Consider the following 24,589-nt stretch of genomic DNA (forward strand, 5'->3'; position numbering starts at 1 on the left):
ACCAGCAGGCAGACAGGTAGACATACACTGTGGAAAGAGCAAACTGAAGCAAGTCACTGACTTATTTGTTTCCAACTCATGTGGATTATTACTGGGGAATAGGAACATTATGAATCCCAAGTCTGGGGGGATAGAAACAGCAGGGCGTCGTCAAGGTCCATCAACCTTCTGTCACTTAGAGCTTTAAAATGATACTGGCGAATTCAAGCCAAAAACTATTAAGTTATTGTCTACTAGTTGAGTAAATCCTTCTGTCATTTCTGAGGAGAACAAATTACAAATGCTGTACATTCTCAGTTATAATTTAAAAAAAAAAACCACAGAAATAGCCCTAAATCAGACCTATAACACTAAGGAATGACTGCTCATACAGACCTCAAGCATCAGGGAAGCACTAACTACAGGAGACATCAAGCACACACATCGTCACCAATCAGGTGGAGTGATAAGCTAGTGACTGTAATTCCTAGTGACTGTAATTCCTAAATGAATATTGTAAGAGGACAGAGAACACCAGACTTTACATGGGCTGGGGTTCCAAGAACACAAAAGAGGAGATTCCTAGCAGAAAAACAAGCATGAAGGCAAGAAGCTGTGAAGAGGCTAGTCAAGACCATGGAATGGAAAAAGCATTTTGTGGAGGGTAGACTAGAAAGTAAATGGAAGCAAGATCCCCATTTGAAATTACAGTATTTCGCATACAGCTCCTTTTCCTTAATTTATGTTCATGTAGGGAGTAATATTGATTTCTGCAGGCAACTGGGTATCATAGAGCTGGTACATGATCAGGTCTGTGCATGCAGAAAACAACTGTGACAGCAACGTGCAAGATGGCACAAAGAAGAGTCAACTAGTAAAACAGAACTGCAATACTTAAAATGAGAGCGAGAGAGTGCACACAGACTAATAGAGAGTCCCTGAACAACAACAACAACAACAAAAACATGAAAAGGAGGTTAAATATGGGGGAGTCAGATAAATTTGGCTAATGAGAAGAATGGGTAGGTAAAGTCTGGCACAACTGGGACAATAAATAGGTGAGAAGACATTAAGGAAGATCAACAACTAAGCTCAGGCAGTTTGTAGGTAGGGAAATAACCGTATGGAAACCATGAACTATACTTTGGAGACCACAGATAACTATCTATTGGATCTGTAAGTGGGTATCCAGTAGTCAGCAGCTGGAGACAGAGTTCTGCAGGCAGAGAACGAAGTTAGGAATGGAAATATTCATAAGTAAGAGTTTGCAGCATGTCAGGGAGCTAAGGCCACTAAGTACAAAAAGGTCTCACCCAGCAGGTGAGACCTCTCCTATCTATGATAGATAACCATGCTCTGTACAAGCCACATTAATATTAATCAAATACTATCAAGAGACACAGGGCTGTTATCTTACCACTTATTCAAATCTGCTCTTACTCAACTTCTCAAATGCCAATACCATCTTATCCAGTTAGACTGTAAGCAATTTGTGACAGGGGTATTTTATTCATCTTTATTTCACCTCCAAAAAGGTAAACAATAATGATCATGATCCATGTCTTTTCTAAAATATTAGCACATGAAAATGAGTTTACAATGATCTATCCCTAATGCCCAGAATAGGGTTTGGCACAGAGTAGTTGCTTAGAAAATAAAAATGAGTTGATTCCACTAGGCTACTACTTAACATATTAAGGCCATCTTAACATCTCTTTTAGTCTGTGTGCACTCTCTTGCCCAGAGCTTCAGGGACTGAGTCCTTAAAAGAGAATGAACATAACTCTGCTATGAGCTAAGCCTAGTTCATTAAAACACTTGTTAAAGCCAGAAGAGGTTAAGAAGGCAAAATTACAGTGGGACAGAAGGGAGAAAAAAAAAAAAAAGCTTGTCCAAAAAAACCAGATTGAAGACATAACCTGGGATTACAGAAAAAAATTCCTGCACAGCTCTCGGTAACACTCATGCTAAGCAGGCACAATGTTAGAGATGGCGCTCCAGAAGACAGGCGTGTGCTAATCATTCCTAATGTTCTATTCATCAACCTTGAATGGGATGAGCGAGGCTCATCAAGAACTACTGCCAGGAATGATTTCTCCCAGGGTGTGTCATATTTCAAAATGCTGCGAATTATCACCGGAGAAGTGATGAAGGCCGTATGACTAGGATAGCTGGGAGACAGGGCAGCCTTCTTGAGAGGGCATCAGCACTCATCCTTCAGGAAAGGGAAACAGATAACGGCCTGAGTCAGTCTACAGACCAAACTGGAAAAGTGCTGAAACTCATCAGCCCCTTTACAACAACTGCCCCCTGTTCTGGAAGAAGGGAAGTAATACCACAAAGAAGGTACAAATACCACCATTATCAAATTCCACCCTGCCCCCGCCCCTCAAACACTCTAGGAAAGTATCCTTCCTTGTCTCTTCCTAGCTTCCTTGCCTCCCAGCAATCACTGGCACTCTTAGATTGGAATGACTCCAATCTCTAGTTCCATTGTCACATGACCTTTTCCCTTGTGCTCCATCCTCTTCTTTTTAAAATTTTACAAGAGAATGTGTTTGCTTCTGGAGAGATACAGAAAGAGAGAGGCAAAGTGAGAAAGCACCCCCATGGAGATGGTCAAGACATCCCTTTCTCTCCACTTCTCCTTCCTTTTGGGATTTTGAGTACACACGCATGCACAAGTGCCTAGCATATTTTTCAAGTCACTGGAATGGAGATTTGAACCACTCTTGGCCATGTGGGATTCAGCTCCTTAACCACAATGCTGGGAGTGAGGCAGGGGTGGGAGGGCAACTCTCCATCCTCTTCATATGAGGACCCAGTCTTTGAATTTAGGGCCCACTCAAATCCACTATGACTTCATTTTAATTTACCTAATTATATGTGCAAAGATCTTATTTACTAATTCAGTCACTTTCTAAAGTTCCAGATAAACAGGAATTGTGGAGGAGGGAGCACTATTTAACCCACTGTACATACCATCATGAAAAGACCAGGATTTGTCTAAGCCAGCATACTCAAGGGATAGAATTGCCATATTTTAGGAGTACCTTAAAATTAAGCCAGGGAAAGACAGCTGCATGAGTGAAAGACCCAGCCATAGTGCAGCCATACTGCACAGGCAGTAGGGCACCATTCTGAAATGCCAGAAGCCATGTTAAAGACTAGGGGTTTGCATTCTGGCTGGCTGGCAGACGGTGGGGAAGACTGCAGCATGATGAGCCCCGGTTGTAGATATCTGTCTTTGTCTCTCTCTCTCTGCCCCCTTCCATGGAAGAAATAAAATAAACAAACATGGGAAAAGTTGGAAAAGGCAGTTCTAGGTATTAGTAAAAGAATTTGTTTCAGATTAAGAGCAAAAAGCATCACTCAGATTAAAACAAGAAGTTCTTATTTATTTTTCTCCTTAAGGTTTTGCTATAGGGCATGTGTGCTTGCATTGGGGTGCGGGGCTAAGGAGTTGTGAGAAAACACCCCTCAAGGAAGATGGTCATGTCTCAATCCCTAGTCTCCTATAGAAATTTTGAGCAGGAAGGCAGCACATGTGCCCTGTGTAATAGAAGCACTTACCTTTTAACTTACACTTAAATGACCCCAATTATGAAGATGAACCCCTAAAATATCACTTTCATCACCCAGCAAGAGTTGACAGATCCTCAACCATAAAATCAACAGGCACTTCTACATGCGATCTTCTAAACATTTCTTCTAAACATTGATACCCTTGGGAAAGGAATTTTTTTTATATATAGGTTTAGGCCACAGGGTGCATATGCTTGCCAGAGAAGAAACAGAGACAGAGAAAGAGAGAAATCATCCCCCAGTGGGGGGTGGCCACGCTGCAGTCCCTCCTCCTCCATTCTCCTTTTGGGGTTTTAAAAATGCACACACACACACACACACACACACACACACACACACACATGCCTGGTGTGATTTTAAACCTTCCAGGTCAGGGACTCAAACTATGGTCGGCCACGTGGGAATCCAGCACATTAAGCACCATGCCAGCTGTTGGCCCAGGTAAAGGAGTATTTAAGCAGTCTGAACAATCAGTCTAACTTTATTGAGCACCATGGCCCAGAAACAAAGCCTGGAATGTTAGTGCCCTCGAACTAGACTTAGTATAACTGAATAGACATATCATTTTGCAAATGTATGAAGAATTATTTTCTTACTCGAAAAGTTAATATATTATCCCTTTGTAGACTGTTATGTATACATAAAATGCTTAAATTTCAGAGAGAAAAAGATTGAGCATACACAGCAAGAGTAGGGTCTCCTTCCATCCATGCCCTGCTTCACTTTACATTCTTCTACAACATAAGATATTCTGCACACTATCATCGAGCCCAAGCTCAAAAGAATCTATTCTCTGTAAACCAAGAGGTATAGGAAGTTGGAAGATTTGCAATTCAGCAGATTTTATAGGGTTTTTGGCATATAAGGGTTATTTTTAAAATGGGAAAAAAAGCCTGTCCTCTCCCTACCCCCAAACACAGCTGAGCTGATTCAGCACAAATCTCCCCCTAAAATAAAATCTCAGTTTGCAGAGAATAAGCATGGAAAGTTCCAGCCCCAAGGACGACATCTCGGGAAAACTATCTCAAAAAGATCAGGAGTGGGGGCCTTAAGACAAGGTGAGCACAAATCATGTTATAAATGTAGGAACTTTCAACAAAAAACTACAAGCAACTGGGAAGTCCATGGAAGAAAGTCTTTAAAAATAAGTAAAGAAATATAAGTGAACTACCCAGAGATATGAGATCTCAAGGATTCTACAAGCTAATAAAGCATTTCCCACAGGTGAATATACAAAAGTAATTTCCAGGAATAAACTTGAAAATTCTAGTTTCTTCATTTAATGTAGAGATGTTTTCTGAAGAGGATATTACAATATACATCATACAAACAACACATTTCACCAAAGAGCTGTGTGCACACCTCAACACGCCAATGCCCCCAAGGCACAGAAGTACTTTTCACAATCTGCAGACAAAAAAAAAGAAAGAAAGAAAGAAAAAAAGAAAGACAAAACACAGCACACAAGAACTCATTATCAAAAATAGCATTTAGGAGGCAGCAGGAAGAAAGCCACATTGCTGAGTTTCCAGAAACTCCACAGTAATCTTTATTAATCAGCCTTTAAAAGACAAGGGAACTAACTGCTTAAGGGTTAAAGATTAGGGCCCATCCTGAAATGATAACCCTTGCTCTCCAATGATTACTGACACATCCCCTTCACATCCAATAGGAGAATGCCTATTAGAAAAAGACATGGTCAAAAATTGAGTCATTTAAAGTATCTCTCAATTTAGTGAATATTTTTAGTCATTTACTCAAAAAATTTACAGCCACATTGATGGTAACAGCTGGCACAGAGAAGGCAAGGACAAGCAACCTCATATAAACCTGTCAATTTAAATCACAATGCATTCACAACCTTAGGGCCTATTTTGATCATTAATGCAAAGGACTTTTCCATAGCGTGAATGAATCAAATTACTATGAAGTGAAAAATGTGGGGATGACAAAGAAATGCTTATAAAATCCAAAGTAAAATATATGGGAGGTAATTGAGAACAAAAATCCCCAGACTGTCATCTTTGAACTTAACACAGCCGTTAAGGTACATACTTACAAGGTACAGAACTTATAAGCATTTGTAAGGAAAAGGACAATCCTGGTAAATATCCAGGGAGAGGGTGGAGTCTTCCTCATGAACGCTCTATGCCCTTGAAGAGCTCTCACTACCTGAGTGAAAAACTGCTCTGCTAAGGAACGTTACTTCTGGCACCTTCTGAGATCCGTCCTTGTACAGGAAAGCAAGCACCCAGAGTGCTCCTCAACTGCTCCCTGGCTCTGGGCCAAGAATGAAAAGCAACACCTGTCCTTCCTTTCTCCTAGACTCTCTCAGAAGTCACACCAATGCCAAGAGATTGACGAGAAAAGCAAAGAGAGCTTCAACATTGGTGGGGCGACAATACCTATGACCTCACATTGTCTGCGTAACTAGGAGGAGAACATGTAATCTGACACTGGTTTTTCTGAAGAACAATTTGATGAAACACCACCTCACAGGGACATCTCAAAGACTAATGAGATAATGTCTAGAAGGCTGAGAGCACTCAGAAAGCTGATAGATGGTGCTATTACCACCTCCCGATAGCCCTAGACTAGGACAAGGCACATCAACTACTTGTAGTATATAAAGAGTATGTTAGATACAGGAAGTGACATTTCCCAAAACATTCTATGACCCTAGCTACATCTGAGTCCGAATATAGAACAGGAAGGTGGGCCTTCCCAAAGGTCTAAGATTCAGCATAGCGATCTAAAGCCTAGGTATCTGGACCATGTACTTGATTGATTTTTATGGTCTTCACTTTCTTAACCTATAAAAATAGGAGTAATATGTACATCTTCCATGATGGGAATGAAAATTAAAATAAAAATGAGTTCAGTGCTTCCATATTCTATGTGTAACACAGAGAATTCAATAAAAAGGAGGCCTAATCCTTTAAGACAGAATGGGTATTATAGAAAGTACCTTTAAAAACTAGGCTAGTTCACAGACAAAATATGAGTGACATGAAAATCATACAAAGATAGCTACTGAACTACAAGCTACATCTCCTAAAGTCTGCTTAGATATTTGGAATATTGTATCCCATAGAAACAAGACTAAACAGTAGTTGGGATGCCAACATAGCCCACAAAAGCGCATTAACCCAGAATAGAGATAACATGATTATATAGAATATTAACCACTTCTAGATTGCTGTGGGATTACTGTAAAGAGGAGGCAATCTCACCCTGATTCTTCCATATATGGTTAATTCTAGGTGAATGAGGTGAGTGCTATTTCTACTTTCCTGTACATACTCTTCACTGGGCACACACACTTTTATGTGGGCCTGAGTCCAGTACCCCCAGATCATTAAGTAAAAATTTATGGGGCACTACAGTTCACCATGCTGGGCACTAAGGAAATTTACATTGCAAAACAGATGTGGGCTTTAAGTGGAATAATGAAATAAATCTAACAAGAGACACCTATTTACGTATGATCTCTCAAAAACATTATCACAAACTGTGAAAAATATGAACAGATAAATTATTACAGAGGCTGGGGATAGTCAGTAAAATCTTCCTCGAGGAAGTACATTTAAATTGAATCTAAGTCTAAGCAGAAAGTAAATAGGAGAAGGAAAATGAGGATGATAAGCAGACATTCCAAGCAGAAGAAATTGCAAGTATACAGGAAGTCCTAAAGTGAGAGGGATCATACTGCATTCCATAAACCTAATGAAGGGCAGAAAGGTAGCTAGGAGGAGAGAGAGTGAGGGAAGGGTTATGTGGTTACATCTGAAAAGCAGGCAAGAACCAGATTTCACTAGACCCACCAGGCCATGGGAAGCAAAGAAAGCCATTTTCTTAGGTAAGGGAGTATCTAGAGGTAACAGGCACTCACGAAGCTTCCATTAGTTGCAGGTGTGGAAAGAATTAGAGTGGGAAAAAATAACTGATGGAACCCCAGTAGAAGGCTACAGGACTCCAGGACAGGAGAGACATAAGACAAGGCCACTGCAGTGCAATGGAAAATGAGGGAAACCGTCAGACGTATACACAGTAAGACTGACCGAGGGAATGGAATAAAAAAGGGTGTCAAAGGTGCCTCTGACAGCAACAGAGAACAGGGTAACTTCCAGAACACTGGAGGAAACCCAGTTTTCTGATGGGAGATCAAGAGTTCATTTTTAGAGATGTTTGTTTTATGAATCTGGTAAACACGGAGATCATCACCATCTCTACACCCCAAAAGAATACCACCACACAATGGTTTGACTCCTTGAAAATTCGAATCCTCTGTAGTACAACAATGCCTAAGCTCCATTCCTAGAGACTTGGTTTATTTTTCTGGTTCAGCCCTGGCTATTGGTTGTTCTAGGTTTTTTACTCATTATAACATGAGAGAAAGAGAGAGAGAAAAGTACGCTTAACAGGGTCTCATCACGCTGCAATTCCCTTTCTCCAGTCCTCCATGTTGTCACAATCCTGGGTGCCCACACTCGCAATCTGCTGTGTTTTCAGGCCTACCTGGGGATGCAAACCAGCACTTGGTTATATGGCACCACAATGGCTATACTGAAAAACAGATCTTGAAAAGAGGACAATAATCTAAAGCAAAACTGTATTTGAAATATCTAAGTAAATGATTTACAGCCCCATAAATTTTAAAATGTCTACATTTATTAAGAAAAACGACACAAATTTAAGTACCAAAAAAAAAAAAAAAAAAAGCCATGCCAGTTCACAAATTTCAATGTGTGGAATCCAAAGGCAGCCACCAGTTTACATATGAGCCTCATATTCAAATGATGCTTTTCAAATTGAACAGTGAAAAACAAATAAGGGAATAAGGCATACATTTGGGGGGCAGAGGTCTCTAATGATAGGATAGCCTGCAATGAGTTTGCTTCTATTGCCTGTGAAAAAGCATCAATAAAGTCTCTCTTTTTGTAATTCCATCTCTTTCACCATTTTGACCCTACATTTCTCCAAACAGGTTCCAACTGTGAACACAATGGTTCCCATGGTAATAAAAATTCTATAATTAAGGGAAAGAAATCATAGGAATATTTCATTATAAATGCTATATTGCATGGGCAAGAAATACTGAGACTCACTTGGTACAATGGTACATGCCTGTAGTCCCATCTACTAGGGAGACTGAAGCAGGACAATTTTGAGTTAGCATACTACTTGGATAACATAGGAAGACTCTGTGTAAAAAAAACTTTTTTTTTTTTTTTTAGATTTTAAAATAAAAACATATATATTGAGACTTGACTTCAGATATTTTATGACATAACCAGGGGATATTCCAGTGGTCCCAGTTATTACCTTATTCTATTGAAAGCAAAATGACAAGAGAATACAAACTCTTGCTGTCCTCCAGAAACATTAAGATAAATATATACACACAGAGAAAGAAAGTGCTTCTGCAACTTAGATTGAGTCTGGCCCTGGTTTTCCTAGGAAGACCCCAATTTTACCATCTTATTAATGCACTGATGATGTCAATCTAGAAAACAAAACAAAGTATTTTAAAGTTATCACAGAATCTACTTCATGATGAAACTAGCAAGAGAAAGGTTTTTTTAATCCTGGGTATTCCCTAGTTAATTGTAGTAAAAGGATAGCAAACTGCAAACAGGGGATAAGAGTCTGTTTAAACAGGAAGTATTTATTCAGGCAGCTTCTGTAATACTTTGAGAATATCTATGTATTCCTCTACTGCTCCCTCAATCCAAAACACATAAATACACAGAAATCAGCAGGTGACACAGTAGATGTGGTGCTGGACTACCACATGGCCAACTGTGGTTCAGGTCCTGGACCCACCAGCTTGAAGCTCACACCGGACATATGTGTGTCTGTGCTCAAATTCCTGACAGGAGAACAGAAGAGAAGGCATTGCAGTGTGGCCATCGCCCCTGAGGAGTGATTTTTCACTTTCTCTCTGTTGCTCTCAGTATCTCTGGCAAGTGCGTGCAACCTATAGCAAAAATCTTTCTTACACACACACACACACACACACACACGCACTGGGTTAAGTACATAATCATTTTGTCGAAGTTCAAGCCCTGATGCCACACCTAACCAAATGCTACCCAACTCTGCAATGGGCTGAAAAGACAGTAAAGGCAAAGTGCCAGCAATGAAAGGCTTGGAAAAAGGTCCCAGTGATGATAACAGTCAAAGTGGCTGCACACCAATTTTCGTCTCTATGTCAGAGGCAGGAATAAATTGTAACTAGAAAAGTAGACCTATGCTAGATTCTCTACAAAAACACTATTACCAAGCAAAACCACACCACATACCTTACTGACATCTGGACAATCATAACAGACTGTTATCATCCTGGATTTCAGAATTCAACTCCTTGAGACAAGGAGCTCCACATTACAGAAATCCCTCCAAATGGTCATACTATGGACTTTTAGGGTAGGTCACATAACAGTCTAGGCAGAAAAAATGATTTTACCTCCATTTTCTTCTGTAGGCTGCGACAGGCAGCCCTAATCAGCTTTTGCACACAGAGACACATGGGCACACACGCTCCCTCGCGGTGCCTCTTAATCACCATGTGCCATGCTGAACAGCTGCAGAGGTCTGAAGGGAATTGGCAGAAATGTGCAATGATGTGCTAGCCACCCCCCTGAGGCAGCGACTGCCCTGCCTGCTCCCAGACGCCAGAACACATGGGTGTTCGCTGTCGCAACTGACGGGCCCAGAAGACAGGCAAGTGGTTTCAGGTGGTGAGTCAGGAAAAGCAGTTTGCATCAGGAATGTTCCAGCCCAGCAGAGCTGAGCTGCATCCTACTCCCGGAGCAGGATACAGTATTCATCATTTATACAATGTCACTGTGGGGGACAAATCTTGGACTCAGCACAAACTGAATCCAATCAACTCTATTGCACAGGAACCTTCTCTCAATAAGAAGGAACCTAATTGTTCAAGAATTAACACCCTATCTGTCACTTGAGGTCAGTCTATTTATTCTGTGACGGAGGATTTTACAAAGGCCTGGCAGATAGTCTTTAAGAGCAGAGCCTTGGGCTAACCTTCTAGGACCATTCAGCAGCTGCTGCAATAAACAGTGATCTATGTTCCCAGGGAGGAAACAGAATCAAGGCAGGGCAATATTCAAAGAAACCAGGTGGCTGCCATAATGCAGGCCACACAACTGGCTGCACACAAATCAAATGTGGGCTGCCATTCTTTTCAGTGAGATTGTGGATGGATTTTAACAGAAATCCACACTTGGGAAGGCATTCTTCAAATGTCTACATATGACTGTTTATGAGCCAGGAAATGAGTGATCTGATATCAATGTGGTGAAATAGAGATGTTAGACATTAGATCAGATAGAGGAGATCTAGAAATGGAGAGAGGCTTTAAGCCATCATTTGCACTACACTTCATGAATGAATACAGCCTTCTGTCAAGTTTTATGTAATGACAAATGAGCCTATTCTCTGAAGGAACCTGAGGAGACTTAATACTCATTGTGGGGATCCAGCTTGGTATTTGTACCTCAAAATTAGCAATTTCGGGAACCAGCAGTTAGCTTAATGGCTATGTCGCTGGACTCCCACGTAGTCGACCACGGTTCACGTCCCGGACGTGGTGGCTTAAAACTCACGCCGGGCACGTGTGCGTGCGTGCCCAAGATCCTGAGAGGAGAATGGAGGAGAAGGGATTGCAGTGTGACCATGCCCCCTGGGAGGTGATTTCTCACTTTCTGTCTCTATGTCTCTCTCTGTCTGTCTGGCGAGCGCACGCGCCCTATAGCGAAAAAACCTCTCCCCCCCACAAAAAAAATTAGCAATTTCATGTTATATCCAACTTTAAAATCTCTTGCTATATTTTATCATCCTAATGACAATGGTATATAATAAATAATATGTATGCTAAACTACTTTGGGTATTGTTCAAAAGCCAGAGCCTTATCAAACCTGTGACAATATCAATAGTTTACATAAAGAATGCTACTGGGTTGTCAGAAAAGTCATGATGCATTTTTGCATTTAAAAAAAGTAGGAAAAAAAAGCATCATGACTTTTGGACAACCCAATAACATGGTTTTAATGTGTTAAGGGAGTGTGTGTTTGTCGGCAGGGGGACTTACACTGCTTAAGAGACAACAAAAACCGATCCAAAATGTGATATTTCTCTTAGAATCCCAACTGAAGCAAAGTAAAGAAAAGATGAATTGCAGTCCCTCCCTGAACAGATTTCCTTCAATTACCATCAAAGGAGTCATCCTATTCGTTTTTTTTATTCACTCAGGAAAAAAGAACTACATAGGACTTTTAGGGTGAGGATGTCAGGACAAATAAGAAGATGCTCAGAGGCTCACTATCAGCTTTTAGAATGGCAAATTCTGTACCTGATTATAAGATACTACGCTGCAACCAAGAACATAAAGAAATATACTTCAGGGCCTCTGAGCTGTTAAACTAGACTGCCAAGGCAATGTGCTACACCAAAATCTGTATAGGAACTATCACGAAGCCATGTGCTCCTTCCCCACAAAAGGTTGCCATAGCACCTGAAACAGCCGCTACAAGAAATGTTATAAGCCACAGAAGTAGAGGTAGCATTCATGTCACTGCGCATAGCACTTAGCATGCCCCTAGCCCAGGAGAGTCTTGTGTCCAACCGCTAAATAGCCAACCTCTTCCTCAGTAGTAAAGAAAACATAAAATAGCAGCAACCTTCCCGCATTAAAAAAATCCCACAGCTCTGGACTTCTAATGGAGGTGGCTAGAGAGAACAAGGGAGCCAAGAGAATGGGGCGCAGGGCAATATGCAATTATTGAAACTGGAATTGAGTCTAAAGCCTGCTGTGAGAGCGTCAGCAATCAAACCGTGGTCGGGGCCCCAATTTCAAACCTCTCCCAGAGGGTCCCACTTCCACACACACAGACACGCCTCTCTTCATATCGAAATAATTCTGTGTGGCATGATGGAGGCCCCTGGGATTCCATTACAAATACGGGCCCCATCATCACCTCCAAAGGATTAGATTAGGCACAAACAATCTGTACTCACTTACCTTCTTCCCAATAAGCTTTTTTCGAAGAAATTCCCGGGCCTCAAACATGTAGGGAATGTCATAGAGGGGACGTAGTTTCTTGTTCTTATCCTAAAAGCAAAATAAAACATCACATCAGAAATGAAACACCAAGTGAAAACAACCAATGCAAGATACTGGAATCTATCTGAAATTGGCTATCTCCCAGTATCACAAATATTAAATAAGTGCTAGCACATAATAAATGATTAACAAATATTTGGTCGAAGCGCTTTATTGGAAGTGGGATTATCTTCTTCACATCACAGGCTCAAAAATAAGCAATAGAATGTTTGTAATTACCCAAACTGGAAAGCACCTAAATGATCATCAGTAGAGAAAGAGCTACATAAACTGTAATATACAAGATGTTCAATAATTATTAGAACCCTTCAAATATTTACAGATACTGTATAAATCTAATTTTATTATTCCAAAAGCCTTTACTGAAAACCTAACAAAGAAAACGTCAACATACAGCATTCTAGAAATGTATGTATAATCTTGGACTCAAGAATCTTGCAACCTAACATAGTACTAGTAGAAGACCTACATATATGAATAGTGCCACAAAGCAGTTTTGATTAACTGCAAAATTACGTGCTGTAGACTAGGGACTAAATGTTACGAGAGTTGAGGGAAGTGGAAAGAAAAAAAGTAATCAGGAAATGTTTCATTGAAAGGGTAGGACCCATGTGCTTTTGCAGAGTGGGAAAGAACTAGGGGAAAATGAGAGTTAAAATAATGATAGAATAACCAAAAGGAGAGAGGCAGAAACAAAAAGCATTCAATATATGTGTGTGCACACATGCACACAAACAAGATTAGTTCATTATCTCATGGGCCACTGACCCTTCCTCAAAAGCGGTAACAACTCTAAGCAATGACATTGTAAGATGATTAGAGAGGGTCTAAGATAAAAATAACAGAAGTAGGCATGGATTAGAATTTTAAAGGTATGAGAACCATTTTAAGAAGTAAATTAACAGGAACTGACATTAGAATGGATAGAAGGGGATAAATACAGTAGGAATCTGGCTGGCTCCATGGCCTGGTGGTAAAGGTGGCTGGATCCTACATTGCTGACCATGTGGTTTGAGTCCTGGACCCAGAGGCTTGAAAAACACATCAAGCATGTTTACATGGATGCCCAAAGTCCTGAACGGAGGAAGAGGTGGAAAAGAAGAGACTGTAGATTGACCATTCCCGTAATGGGGTGTTATCTCCTTTCCCTTGCTTGCTCACGCTCTATCTGGGTGAGCACACATGCCCTCTTGCACACGCACACGCACATGTACACACACACACACACACACACACACACACACACAGAGAAGGAACCCAAATTGAGTCCCGCAGACAGGCATAAAAAGTCAAGAGACTTCTTTTGGTATAAGAATGTGGCAGAGTGGAGGAGGTATTTCAATGTCTTTCTCCCATTAGCCTTTGAGTTCTAAGATGACAAAGATTTATTACATTTCTTTTTATGGTTAACAGAGCCAAGTACAGTACCTCCCTCATATTGCACACTCAATAAATACAACTGGATTACATGGCTACAATAGAAATATGCAGAATGATGTACAAAGATCAGGTATGCTAGGAAAGCAGGACTGCATACATGAATCTCCATGGGCCAGATAACATTTGAAACAAGTACAAAAAAAAAAAAAGAAAAAAAATCAAGAAGTAGCTCCTAACCTAGTGGTATACCACTGAATCCTCATCCTCTATGATTAGTTACCTGGCCAAACACTGCCATCTACTCTGCATCTGACAAAGTAAAATACCTCTTTATGGTCCATTCTGTACTAAAAGAAGACATTCATATTTTTATAGCCAACAACTCTCAATAAAGATCTTTCATTTTAATACTCCATTTAAAACTTATTCTATGTTTTAATAGAATCAAAATAAATGTTTCCGTAGACTCACTCTACCTAAGCCTGGATGTCCTAAACACATCATATTTGAACATTTAATGTGATCACGGAAATTTTTATAAGAATGTAGATAATCTTTCACTTACAAGGAAATCTGAATTTCACACACATTGTATCTTATATTTCATCTGAATTACAAAAAAAAAAAAAAAAAAAAGCTGCCTCCATCAATCCACTGCTCCCAATAGGAAGTGAAGCAGCTCCTGTTCCCAGATGATGAACAGGAATCCCCATACTCTTAACAGGAAGAACTGGGTGGGAGAGCTCTGACCAAGGGTCATCATCACTACCTGGTAAGTAGGGCATGACTTTAAACATGAGAATTAGTAGAAGGACAAAATATCACTGAGGTTTTCTTATAAGAAATAACGAGGCAAACAGGATGCATGTGAGTTGCCTGTGCTAGGGGAATGCTGAATAACAAAAGAAACAGATGTACAGGATTATAGACAATTTATAAACATCCCCGAAGCCACATGAAAACAGAGGGTCACAAATTAAACATGTATTTAGGAGCAAAGTGTAACATGAGCCCTAAAATAGAGTTAGTGGTGGCAGTCAATGATCCAGTAAGAATGCTCGATGGTCAGAAGATACTAGGTGCTGGTAATAAATAAAGTTTTTAATAAAGACAAAAATCAATGGTTATCAGAATCAGCCCTCAGGAATAAAGAAGTGCCAACGTATTCACATTCACCAAGCAACTGAGGACAATCTATTTACAGAGAGTAGCTGAATGATTACAATAGCCCAACTGAACAACATTTAAAGAATGAACTGAACTAGGATCAGCAGTTGGCAATAATGGCTATGTCGCTGGATTCTCATGCAGTTAACCGCGGTTCGAGTCCTGGACCCACTGGCTGAAACTCATGCCGTGTGTGTGTGTGTGTGTGTGTATGCGTGCCCAAGATCCCAAGAGGAGAATGGAGGAGAAGGGATTGCGGCATGGCCATCCCCTCTGCTGTGTGTGTGGGTGGGGGGGATTTCTCGCTTTCGGTCTCTCTCCGTCTTTCTGGAGAACGCACACGCCCTATAACAAAAACCTACCCCCCCCCAAAAAAAAAAGAACTGCACTAAACAACTAGAAATGAAAGGTAAGAAACACAGTCCCAATGAGCATTGTAATGAAGACCATGGGATGAGGTATACCTAACTATGTGAAATGGTTGTCTAAATAAGAATCCTGTTTTTAAAACACGCCATGAGACTGGGCCAAGCTCAAATACCCGCACAAAAGAAAGAAAATAAACAGTATAGCAACAAATGCCCCAATAGAAAACAGGGCAACTTCAGAGTCAGATTCTATGTCTCTCATGAAGCTAGGAAAGAACTAACAGCACAAGCAGAAAACAAGATATCACAAGTGAAAACAGAATGATCTTGTTACTCTAACCCTTCAGAGCCAGTAGCTATTGACATCTGCAAACATCTTACAAGAGAGATATTAAAACTCCCTAAGAAACCACAAAATAAAAGCAATTCCTCCAAATTACCAGGTACATAAAAGCCTTTGAAATCTCTAAGAGGCAATTGAGGTATGGAATGTATTCTGAGAAACAGGACTTTAGCTGAATCGTGCCTACTAAAAAGGACCGTCTAGCTTAGATTCTAATTTACATGGAAATATTTTTTTTAATAAAAATAGAAAAGAATGGTTGCTTTATCTGGTGGGAGGATAATTCACAAACCAATATGTGCTGTAATCACTGTTCATCCTGAGAAATATCATTGTATGTCGGCTCTGCGGTGACTCACATTAGAGACGGAAGAGATAACCTCAGTCATCTGTACTTTTCACCATTATGGGGAGGACCAACACCCACTTCTCAGCAAGTGAAGATACACTGACATTTTTACAGAAAGGTATTTTTGGCTGGTTGTCAAAATGGGTGTTTCTGATCCATGTTCATCTCAAATCGTATTTGAGCCTAATTTTACCTAGCCAACCAACCCTTTAAAAACCACAGAAGAAAAACTTGATGTCTTTAAGATGGTATAAGATTTTCTCAAGCAAGGCTAGTAGTTACCCAGTACCAGATTAGGGGGGAGTAAAGGAGAAAGATTAATAATGGTGGCTGTACTAAAATTTAAAACTTTTTTTTATAAGGTTTTTGCTGTAGGGTACTTGCTCTCACTGGAGAGAGACAGAAAGAGGGAAAATGAGAAATCACCTCCCCACCCCACACACCCCAGTAGGGGTAGCCTTGTAGCAATTCTTTCTCGTCTCTTGGGATTTGGGACATACATGCACATAGAGTGATTTCTTTTTTTTTGTCTTGTTTTGTTTTTTCTTTTTAGAGTTTTTATTTGCAATAGGGCATGCATGCTCACCAGAGAGACAGAAAGCGAGATATCTCCCCCTAGGGTGATGGTCATGCTACAAACTCTTCTCCTCTGGCATGTACACACATGCCCAGCAGGTGAGTTTTAAGTCACTGGGCCTGGGACTTGAACCGCAGTCAATTATATGGGGATCCAGCAATGTAACCATTACACCATTTGCTGTTTCCCATAGAGTGATGTTTAAGCAGTCAGCTCTGGGACTTGAACCATGGTTGGCCATGTGAGAATCCAGCACTTAACTACCATACCACCTGCTGGCCCCTAAAAAGTTATTTACTGAAAAGACATCATGAACAAAGTGAAAGGTCAAAGCAAGGTCTATTAGTCGATGACATGGAGAAAGGAAAAGTAGAGCAGACTGAGAGAGGAACAGGATCTGTGGCCATGGCCATGGCATAATTTCAGGGTATGCCACACTGAGAAGGTTACATTTTATCAAAGGCTCACCGAATGCATAGGCTGTCCAGTCATGTGAAGAAAGGTAAAGAGAATATCCAATTCAAATTAGGAGGGACTAGCCAGTTCAACTCAGGGGGCATAAAGACATGATGGGGTTAAAGGACAGTGTAGAAGAATGGTGGTAGGAGATGAAGACACAGATCTAACTTAGAAAGAATTACTTAGGCCTTTGTGTCGAGGACAGGAAAGGATGGAGGAAGGGAGAGCAATTACAAGATGATGACAGTAATCTGGGCAAAAAGGGTCAAGGTGGTAGCTGCAAGGGGGCAGGATGTGGTCAGAACTGAAAATATTCTGAAAGAAGATAGATGGAATGTGAGGTGTAAAAGAGAGAGGAATCAAGGATAGTGCCAAGGTTTTCTACCTGTGCCAATAGAAAATGGGTGGGGCCTTCCACTGCCACAGAAAAGAATGTAGGGAGAGTAGACTGGGAAGGGAATTTGACCAGGAGTTCAGTCACAGACATGCTAAGCCTCAGCTGCTAGATGTCCAAGTGGAAATTTTGCCTGGGCAGCTGGATATCCAAATTTGGAGTCTGGAACATAGGCCCCAACTGGTAAAACGCATATGGGAGTTGTTGGCCATTTAAGTAATATCTAAAGCCAAGAGACTAAAAAAGGATACCTGTGTCCTCAGGTACTCTCACATCCTGCAGATGGAGACTAAGAAGCAGCCAATGAGTGGGGCAGGAGATAACCACCAGCGGGTTGTATCCCGGAAGCCATGAAAAGAAATTGAATAGAGAAGAGGAAATAAGCAACTATGTCAAATGCCAGGTAAAGAAAGTGAAATGGAAGCTAAGATTTGCATGTTGGATCAAGCTAAGAACGGTTTATTGGTAACTTGATAAAATAGTTTTAGTACAGCCAGGGTGAAGCCTGGTTGAAACTAGAAATGGGCACACAAGAAAATGGGAAAAGAAAAACTACAGGAAGGAAGGATACCCAACCCCACCAAGAGTTGTGCTGGAAAGGAGTACAGAGTTTATGTAGCTAGCAGAGAGAGAGCAGGGTGAAGAGGGTTTATGTTTCTGATTTCTCAAATAACACTCAATTATGGTCCTTGGATGTGCAAATAAATGATGATATGGATAAAAAAAAGGACAGAATTGCTAAAGTAATATCCTTGTGCTACAAGAGTTGCCCTTGTAGCACAATTAGTTAGACACTTTCCAGAGGAGACAGGATCCCACGTGGTCCAATGAGCTTTGAGTGCCAGATCCTCCGGCATCACACTGGACTTGTGTACCCATTCCCAGGATCCTGATGGGACAAGATGTAAAGGAAAACGATGTGCCCTCTCACCTTCCCCCCCCCCCCCCCCAAAAAAAAAAGCCATTAGATAATGGCTCCACATGGGGGCACCTATAATTCAGTTACAGGGGTGCTCATGTAGACTCTGTTAGGTGGAGGGAAAGTTGGTGGAAGTTCTCATTACTTCACTTTTCTCAGTAAAGAGAACAAATTAAATTTAAAAATAATAAACTAATAGAACAATAGGCAAACAGTACTACACTAAAGAACTCCAAATAGACAGTAAGTATATGAAGAAATATGACTTCAGTAACAATAAGAGAAATGTAAATTGAAATACTACATTATAACCATCACATTGACCAAAAATTTAATGGTAAGAATATGAAGAACTAGGAGTGACCTTTAACCACTGATGGAACTATAATATAAACTGGTTTGATTCCTTTGGCACTTCTATATGGTGCTACTTGGCACTGTTTGGTTAAAATGGAAGATATACATTCCTCCAGTTATGAAATGATACTTTACAGAAAGACATATGCCCTACAAAATTCTCACATATGCAACACATGAATAACAACATCCATGTTAACACTGTGTACTTTCAATTACACAATGCATACAGCCATTAAGCTGAATTAGAGCAATGCAATAAATATAAGGAACATTGAGCAGAAAAAAGTTATAGGACGAAAACAGGCACCAACAATATAATATTCACAGAGCTCTTGAAGCAATAAAGCATTAAAACGGACAGCAATGGGAAACAAAATAAAGGTTACTGGTAGTGAGGTAGGTGAGGGAGAAAGAAAAGGAGAGCAGGAGAAAATGGGGTTGAAGATGAGTACACAGGGACTTACAATTGCATCTGAAATATTTAATACTAAAAAGGGTTTCAAAGGCTCTAAAGCAAATAGGGGTAATTCTGAGGTTGGAAAAAATAATCTAGGTGTCTGTGGATCATTCTACAAATTTGAGAATTTGTTTTAAACCAAAAATATTTTAAGAAAGGAAATATTCAAGTCCAGCTCCCATGGCCTAATAGTTAAGGGAGTCAAATCCCACATGGCCAACCATAGAGTTCAAGTCCTGGACTCAGAGGCTAGAGAAACATGCCAGGCGTGTGTGTGTGTGTGTGTGTGTGTATGTTTTCTTAAAATCCCAGAGTCAGGGCCTGATCATTCCCCATGGAGGGTACTTTCTTCTTCTCTCTCTGGGGAATGCATGTGCCTTCTAACAAAAATCAAAACTAAACAAAACAAAAAGGAAAGTGGGAGAGAGAAAGGGATTATTCTTCCAGTCTTGTTTGATCATTTCTTCCCATTCTTCACAGTGTCACATACTTTTACTCATCCCTTTAGCAGAATAACTAGCCATTCTTTTCTTCATGAGAAACACATTAAATTACCATTTTTTCCCTCAAAAACAGAACAAAACTTTCAGAGATGTATCCTTCCATGACACAGAACAATTTTAACTACAAGCATGCTATCAGATTTTAAAAAATTGGAAATAGTTTTTTTTGTTATTAAAAAGAGACTCAAGCTGTAATATATTAATTAACGTAAGCCACATGTAGTTTATACCCTGTGACACTTTCAAAACTGACTGACAAATTAAAATAAGAACAGACATGATCAGATTTAGAGTTAAAATTTCAAACAGTAAATAATGAACCAGACTAGACCCAGTCCCTGTTGCCCTGTCACATATGCCATTTTAATAAAAAAAAGCCTGCAATTTCCATTTCAATTATGAACTTAAAACACGAACATTACTACAGGCCCTGAGCAAATTTACAATTGAGGACTTTTAAATCCCCTTGGCAGCCAGGAGTCAGAATGCACAGGGATATTCACTGTGATATGGTCTTTAGGACATACAGAAGCATGTGCCCATAAAAACCAGGTCTGCTAACTAGAAAACTACAAGTAAGCAGCTTGGGGGAAACTGAGGCTATGTACAAGGTACCAAATCTAAGATACCTTGCCTTTTCCTATGATACCTAACTCTACCTAAAGGACCATATGCGAAGGTTTTACATATTAAAGCTCCTCCTCAGCAGTTGTTACAAAGAAAGAGCTTTATTTCCCCATTGGCTTTATTTCACTCTCTCCACTAGTCTGTTACAGAAACAGGACCTGGGTAAGTACCTAATTCACAACAATGCAAAATATTTCAAACTTATTGCAAGGAGCAAAGAAGAAATGTTTTTTCTTTTTTTTCTTTTTTGGAGAGGTTGTTCGCTATAGGGCGCGTGCGCTCGCCAGACAGACAGAGAGAGACAGAGACAGAAAGCAAGAAATCACCCCCCAGGGGGGATGGCAACGCTGCAATCCCTTTTCCTCCATTCTCCTCTCGGGATCTTGGGCACGCACGCACACGCACCCGGCGTGAGTTTTAAGCCACCGGGTCCAGGACGCGAACCACGGTCGACTAGGTGGGAGTCCAGCAACATAGCCATTACGCTAACTGCTGGTTCCCAAGAAGAAATATTTTAACAAGGAAAACTGAATTCAAATTTTGAAGTAAAAACAACAAGAAATCCTTATATCTACCTCAGGTATGGTAAAAGCTAGAAGCAATTTTCCTTGGTAAGAATCAAGATCCCCATTTTATTGGTAGGAAATTGAGACTAAATTGAAGTTACTGCCTGCCATCACAGAGATTACGTTCTGCTCCGAGATGTCGTTGAGGCTTATCACTAGTGGACCAGACATTGCATTCTTGGTTTCTTAACTCCAAATGGATATCAGTCAACACCTGGTGGTGCCTGCTAGGTTTTAGCGTGCCTAAGAGTCACCTGGGAGCACATAAATAGACACACTGCCTGTCAGGTCCCCATCAGACACTCTGATTGACTGGTATGATTCCCACAAATCTATAGTTTTTAGTACGCAAACAAGGAGGTCTGTGGGTCACACTTCCAAGAAATGTTGATATATATTTTGACTACCTAGCTCACTTAAATGAATAGTAATAAATGTAAAAGGGGGAAGATAGAGGTCCCCCCTTTTTTATGCCAGAGAGCATTTAAGCTCCCCAGAGGGAGAGACATAGTCAGAGAGAGAAAGCACCCCTCAGTGGGCATGGTACCACCACATCCTTTTTCCTCTGTTTCTGCATCCTGTTGGGATTTATGGCATGCATGCACAGGCACCTGGTGTGTTTCTCAAGCCACAGGGTCAGGACTCAAGCAGGTGGCCACGTGGAATCCAGCTCCCTTAATGTCTAGGCCATGGGGCCAGCCCAGGTCAGAGATTTGAAAAAGCCAGAAAGTCACATTGAGTAGTTTGTCTAGAGTCAAAATGGCTCAATAAAATTAAAAAAAAAAAAAAAAAAGTAAGTAGGTGAATAATTACAGGAGAACTCAATACTCCTTGAACTTCCTTGCAGATAAGACAACTAGAAACACTCTAGTAACAGTGACAAAATAAGATTTACAAATATTCAATAGCTTCAACTACGGAAGACTGGATGTGAAATCTGAGACTCTAAGAGGGCGCACTCTACCTGGCTGTGCCAGGGAACAGCAAGAGTAGACAGATCTCTCTTTCCTTACTCAAGTTCACACACTACAGGGGTCTGGACCTACACTAGCCACAGTGACAGCAGAAAAGAGGATGAGGCAATTCCAAAGAACAGTCCTAGTTCTAAACGTCTCTGGGCAACCTGACAGCAGGGGAACAGTCTCACAGTATCAAAAGAAGAAAAGAAGGAAAGCAAATTTAGGCAGCCTCCTGTCCTTGAAGGAGCTGACCCGTTATCTCCAGTGCACAGCATACGATTATATTCCTCAGGAACTTGTACATACTCAAATTAAAGTACCATTTTCAAGACCATCATGTAAGAAAAAAATCTGCCTCTGGAGACTGCTTTTCTACTCAATTACATTAGCCAACTAGACGCATTTGAGAAGTACTTGCTATTTATTGCTCAGATACAGTAAGAGAGGGGAGGGAAGAGGACGGACGTGAAGAGAGGGGTGGAGAAGGAAGTACGGGGGAACCAAGCACTGGGTCTTTTTTCCTCCCAAGACCCTGTCAAGAGGTTAAGAATAAATAGCTTAAAGGCTCTAAAGGCTCCAAAATCCATTATCCAAGTAACAAACCCTATGTGGCCCCTCCGCTTAGCTACAAGTGCTTCTGCAGGCACAAGAAAAAGAGTGAGAATGAGAGAACAGCACTGGCCCTCACAGACCTGCAAGCCAAATACAGGGAAGGCTCACAGTAAGAGGCTATGCAACCAGCAGCAGAGCAGCCCTCTGCCCCACTGAAGGAAACTGCAAAGAAAGCCTCGGGCCCTGTCCCGCCTTCCTTGCCCTGCACTGGAATGGTTTCCAACATGGAGCAGGACAAAAAACTTCCCACCCACAAACTATTCTGAAAATAAAAATCTATTCCAAGGGGGAATTATGTCTGTGACACCTTTCCTAGAGGAATAGTGAAGATTGTGCCAATAAGTCTGGGATAATGAGAAAAAAAGAAGGGCATCAGATCCTTAAAGAGAACAAAGCTGAAATCACAGATGAAAAGAGACTTTCTGGGCCCTGAAATCAAACAGTTCTCAAAGGTTTCATGTACCAAATGATCAAGAGTAAATGGGCAGCTTATTTCTCATCAAAAGCAGCCTGGGCACTGGACAGTGATTCTGGCATGAATATTGGCCTCCTACCTTGTACCTTGCCTCAGTTTCCTCTTGAGAATCGGCAACATAAAAATTATCTGGCATTGCAGTGAAAACCAAGCAAAATCACTACAAAACTGTATAAATCAGAAAACGGCTAAAGAAATCAGCATGAACTAAGGCAATTCTAAGTTCATACACAAGGAACACTGCAGCAAACATAAACTCCATAGGAAAGTCAGGCCTACACTTTCAGTGGCGATAAAAAGCAGAGCTACTTAGCTGAGTTAAGTTTTACAACATCTAACATGGATGATAATAAGAGTTAAAACGTCAAGAAACAGAAGAAGAGATAAGCCAAAGTTACAACACTAATCACTTTCTGCCTTGTATTGCCGTAAAGTAATTACTTCATACAGGACTTATCTTCTCTACCAGACTACATGAGGGAAGATCTATGTGAGAGGAACGAAAGATCTGTATACTAACTAGGAAGTGCCCAGCACAGTGCCACGCTCCTAGACACTGCTAACATCTAACAGACTAAAATAGGGAATACAGAATGACCTATCCATCAATAAAAGACTTACTTTTGACGATTCAAACTATAGTTCCTATGATTATGGGAATAAGTGAAACTGGTTAGTAAATTTCAAAGTGAATGGAAAAGCAGCAGTGGGAGGGAATAAAAAGACTAGCTTCTTGAACGAAGGTCACTAGATGGAAGCTATCCTCAGCCTTCCAGCTACTAGTACTGAATAGCATTCTACATTATACAAAGACAAGTACATTAATAAATACGGGTTAGAAGGCATCTAGACTAGAAATTTCATCATGCCACGACAAACCCAGACTCTTCACAAGCACTGATACAAAAGGAACACTCTTGGTAGTTTGCGATGTCACGGAAAAAAATCCTCAAATAAACAATGTGTTCTTGTTTGTACAAAGACTTCAAAGCAATCTTATGCTCTAAGTTTGACAAGATGACTTCTACTATGGACAATTTTTGAAAAAGCACACACTAAATCTTTCTTCAACGAATGGTTATCAAAAACACTATGAAGGGACCAGCAGTTAGCATAATGGCTCTGTTGCTGGACTCCCATATAGTTGACCGTGGTTCGAGTCCCGGACCTAGTGGCTTAAAACTCACGCCAGGTGCGTATGCGTGTGTGCCCAAGATCCCGAGAGGAGAATAGAGGAGAAGGGATTGCGGCATGGCCATCCCCCCTGGGGGGTGATTTTTCACTTTCTGTCTCTCTGTCTCTGGCTGGCTGGCAAACGCATGTGCCCTATAGCAAAAACCTCTCTTAAAAAAAAAAAAAAA

The 24,589-nt window shown here is 40.7% G+C and overlaps 1 protein-coding gene across 1 annotated transcript in view; it reads right to left on the minus strand.

The window, feature by feature from the left end:
* Nucleotides 1–24,589, minus strand: part of SND1 (staphylococcal nuclease and tudor domain containing 1) — a 510,267-nt gene that overhangs the window by 306,850 nt on the left and 178,828 nt on the right. Inside the window, exon 11 of the mRNA XM_006146865.3 lies at nucleotides 12,612–12,701. Within this exon, the coding sequence (XP_006146927.1) occupies nucleotides 12,612–12,701 (90 nt within the window). The remainder of the gene's footprint in view (nucleotides 1–12,611; nucleotides 12,702–24,589) is intronic.

Source organism: Tupaia chinensis, unplaced genomic scaffold (genome assembly GCF_000334495.1).
Source record: "Tupaia chinensis unplaced genomic scaffold, TupChi_1.0 Scaffold000192_1, whole genome shotgun sequence".
Taxonomy (NCBI): Eukaryota; Metazoa; Chordata; class Mammalia; order Scandentia; family Tupaiidae; genus Tupaia; species Tupaia belangeri.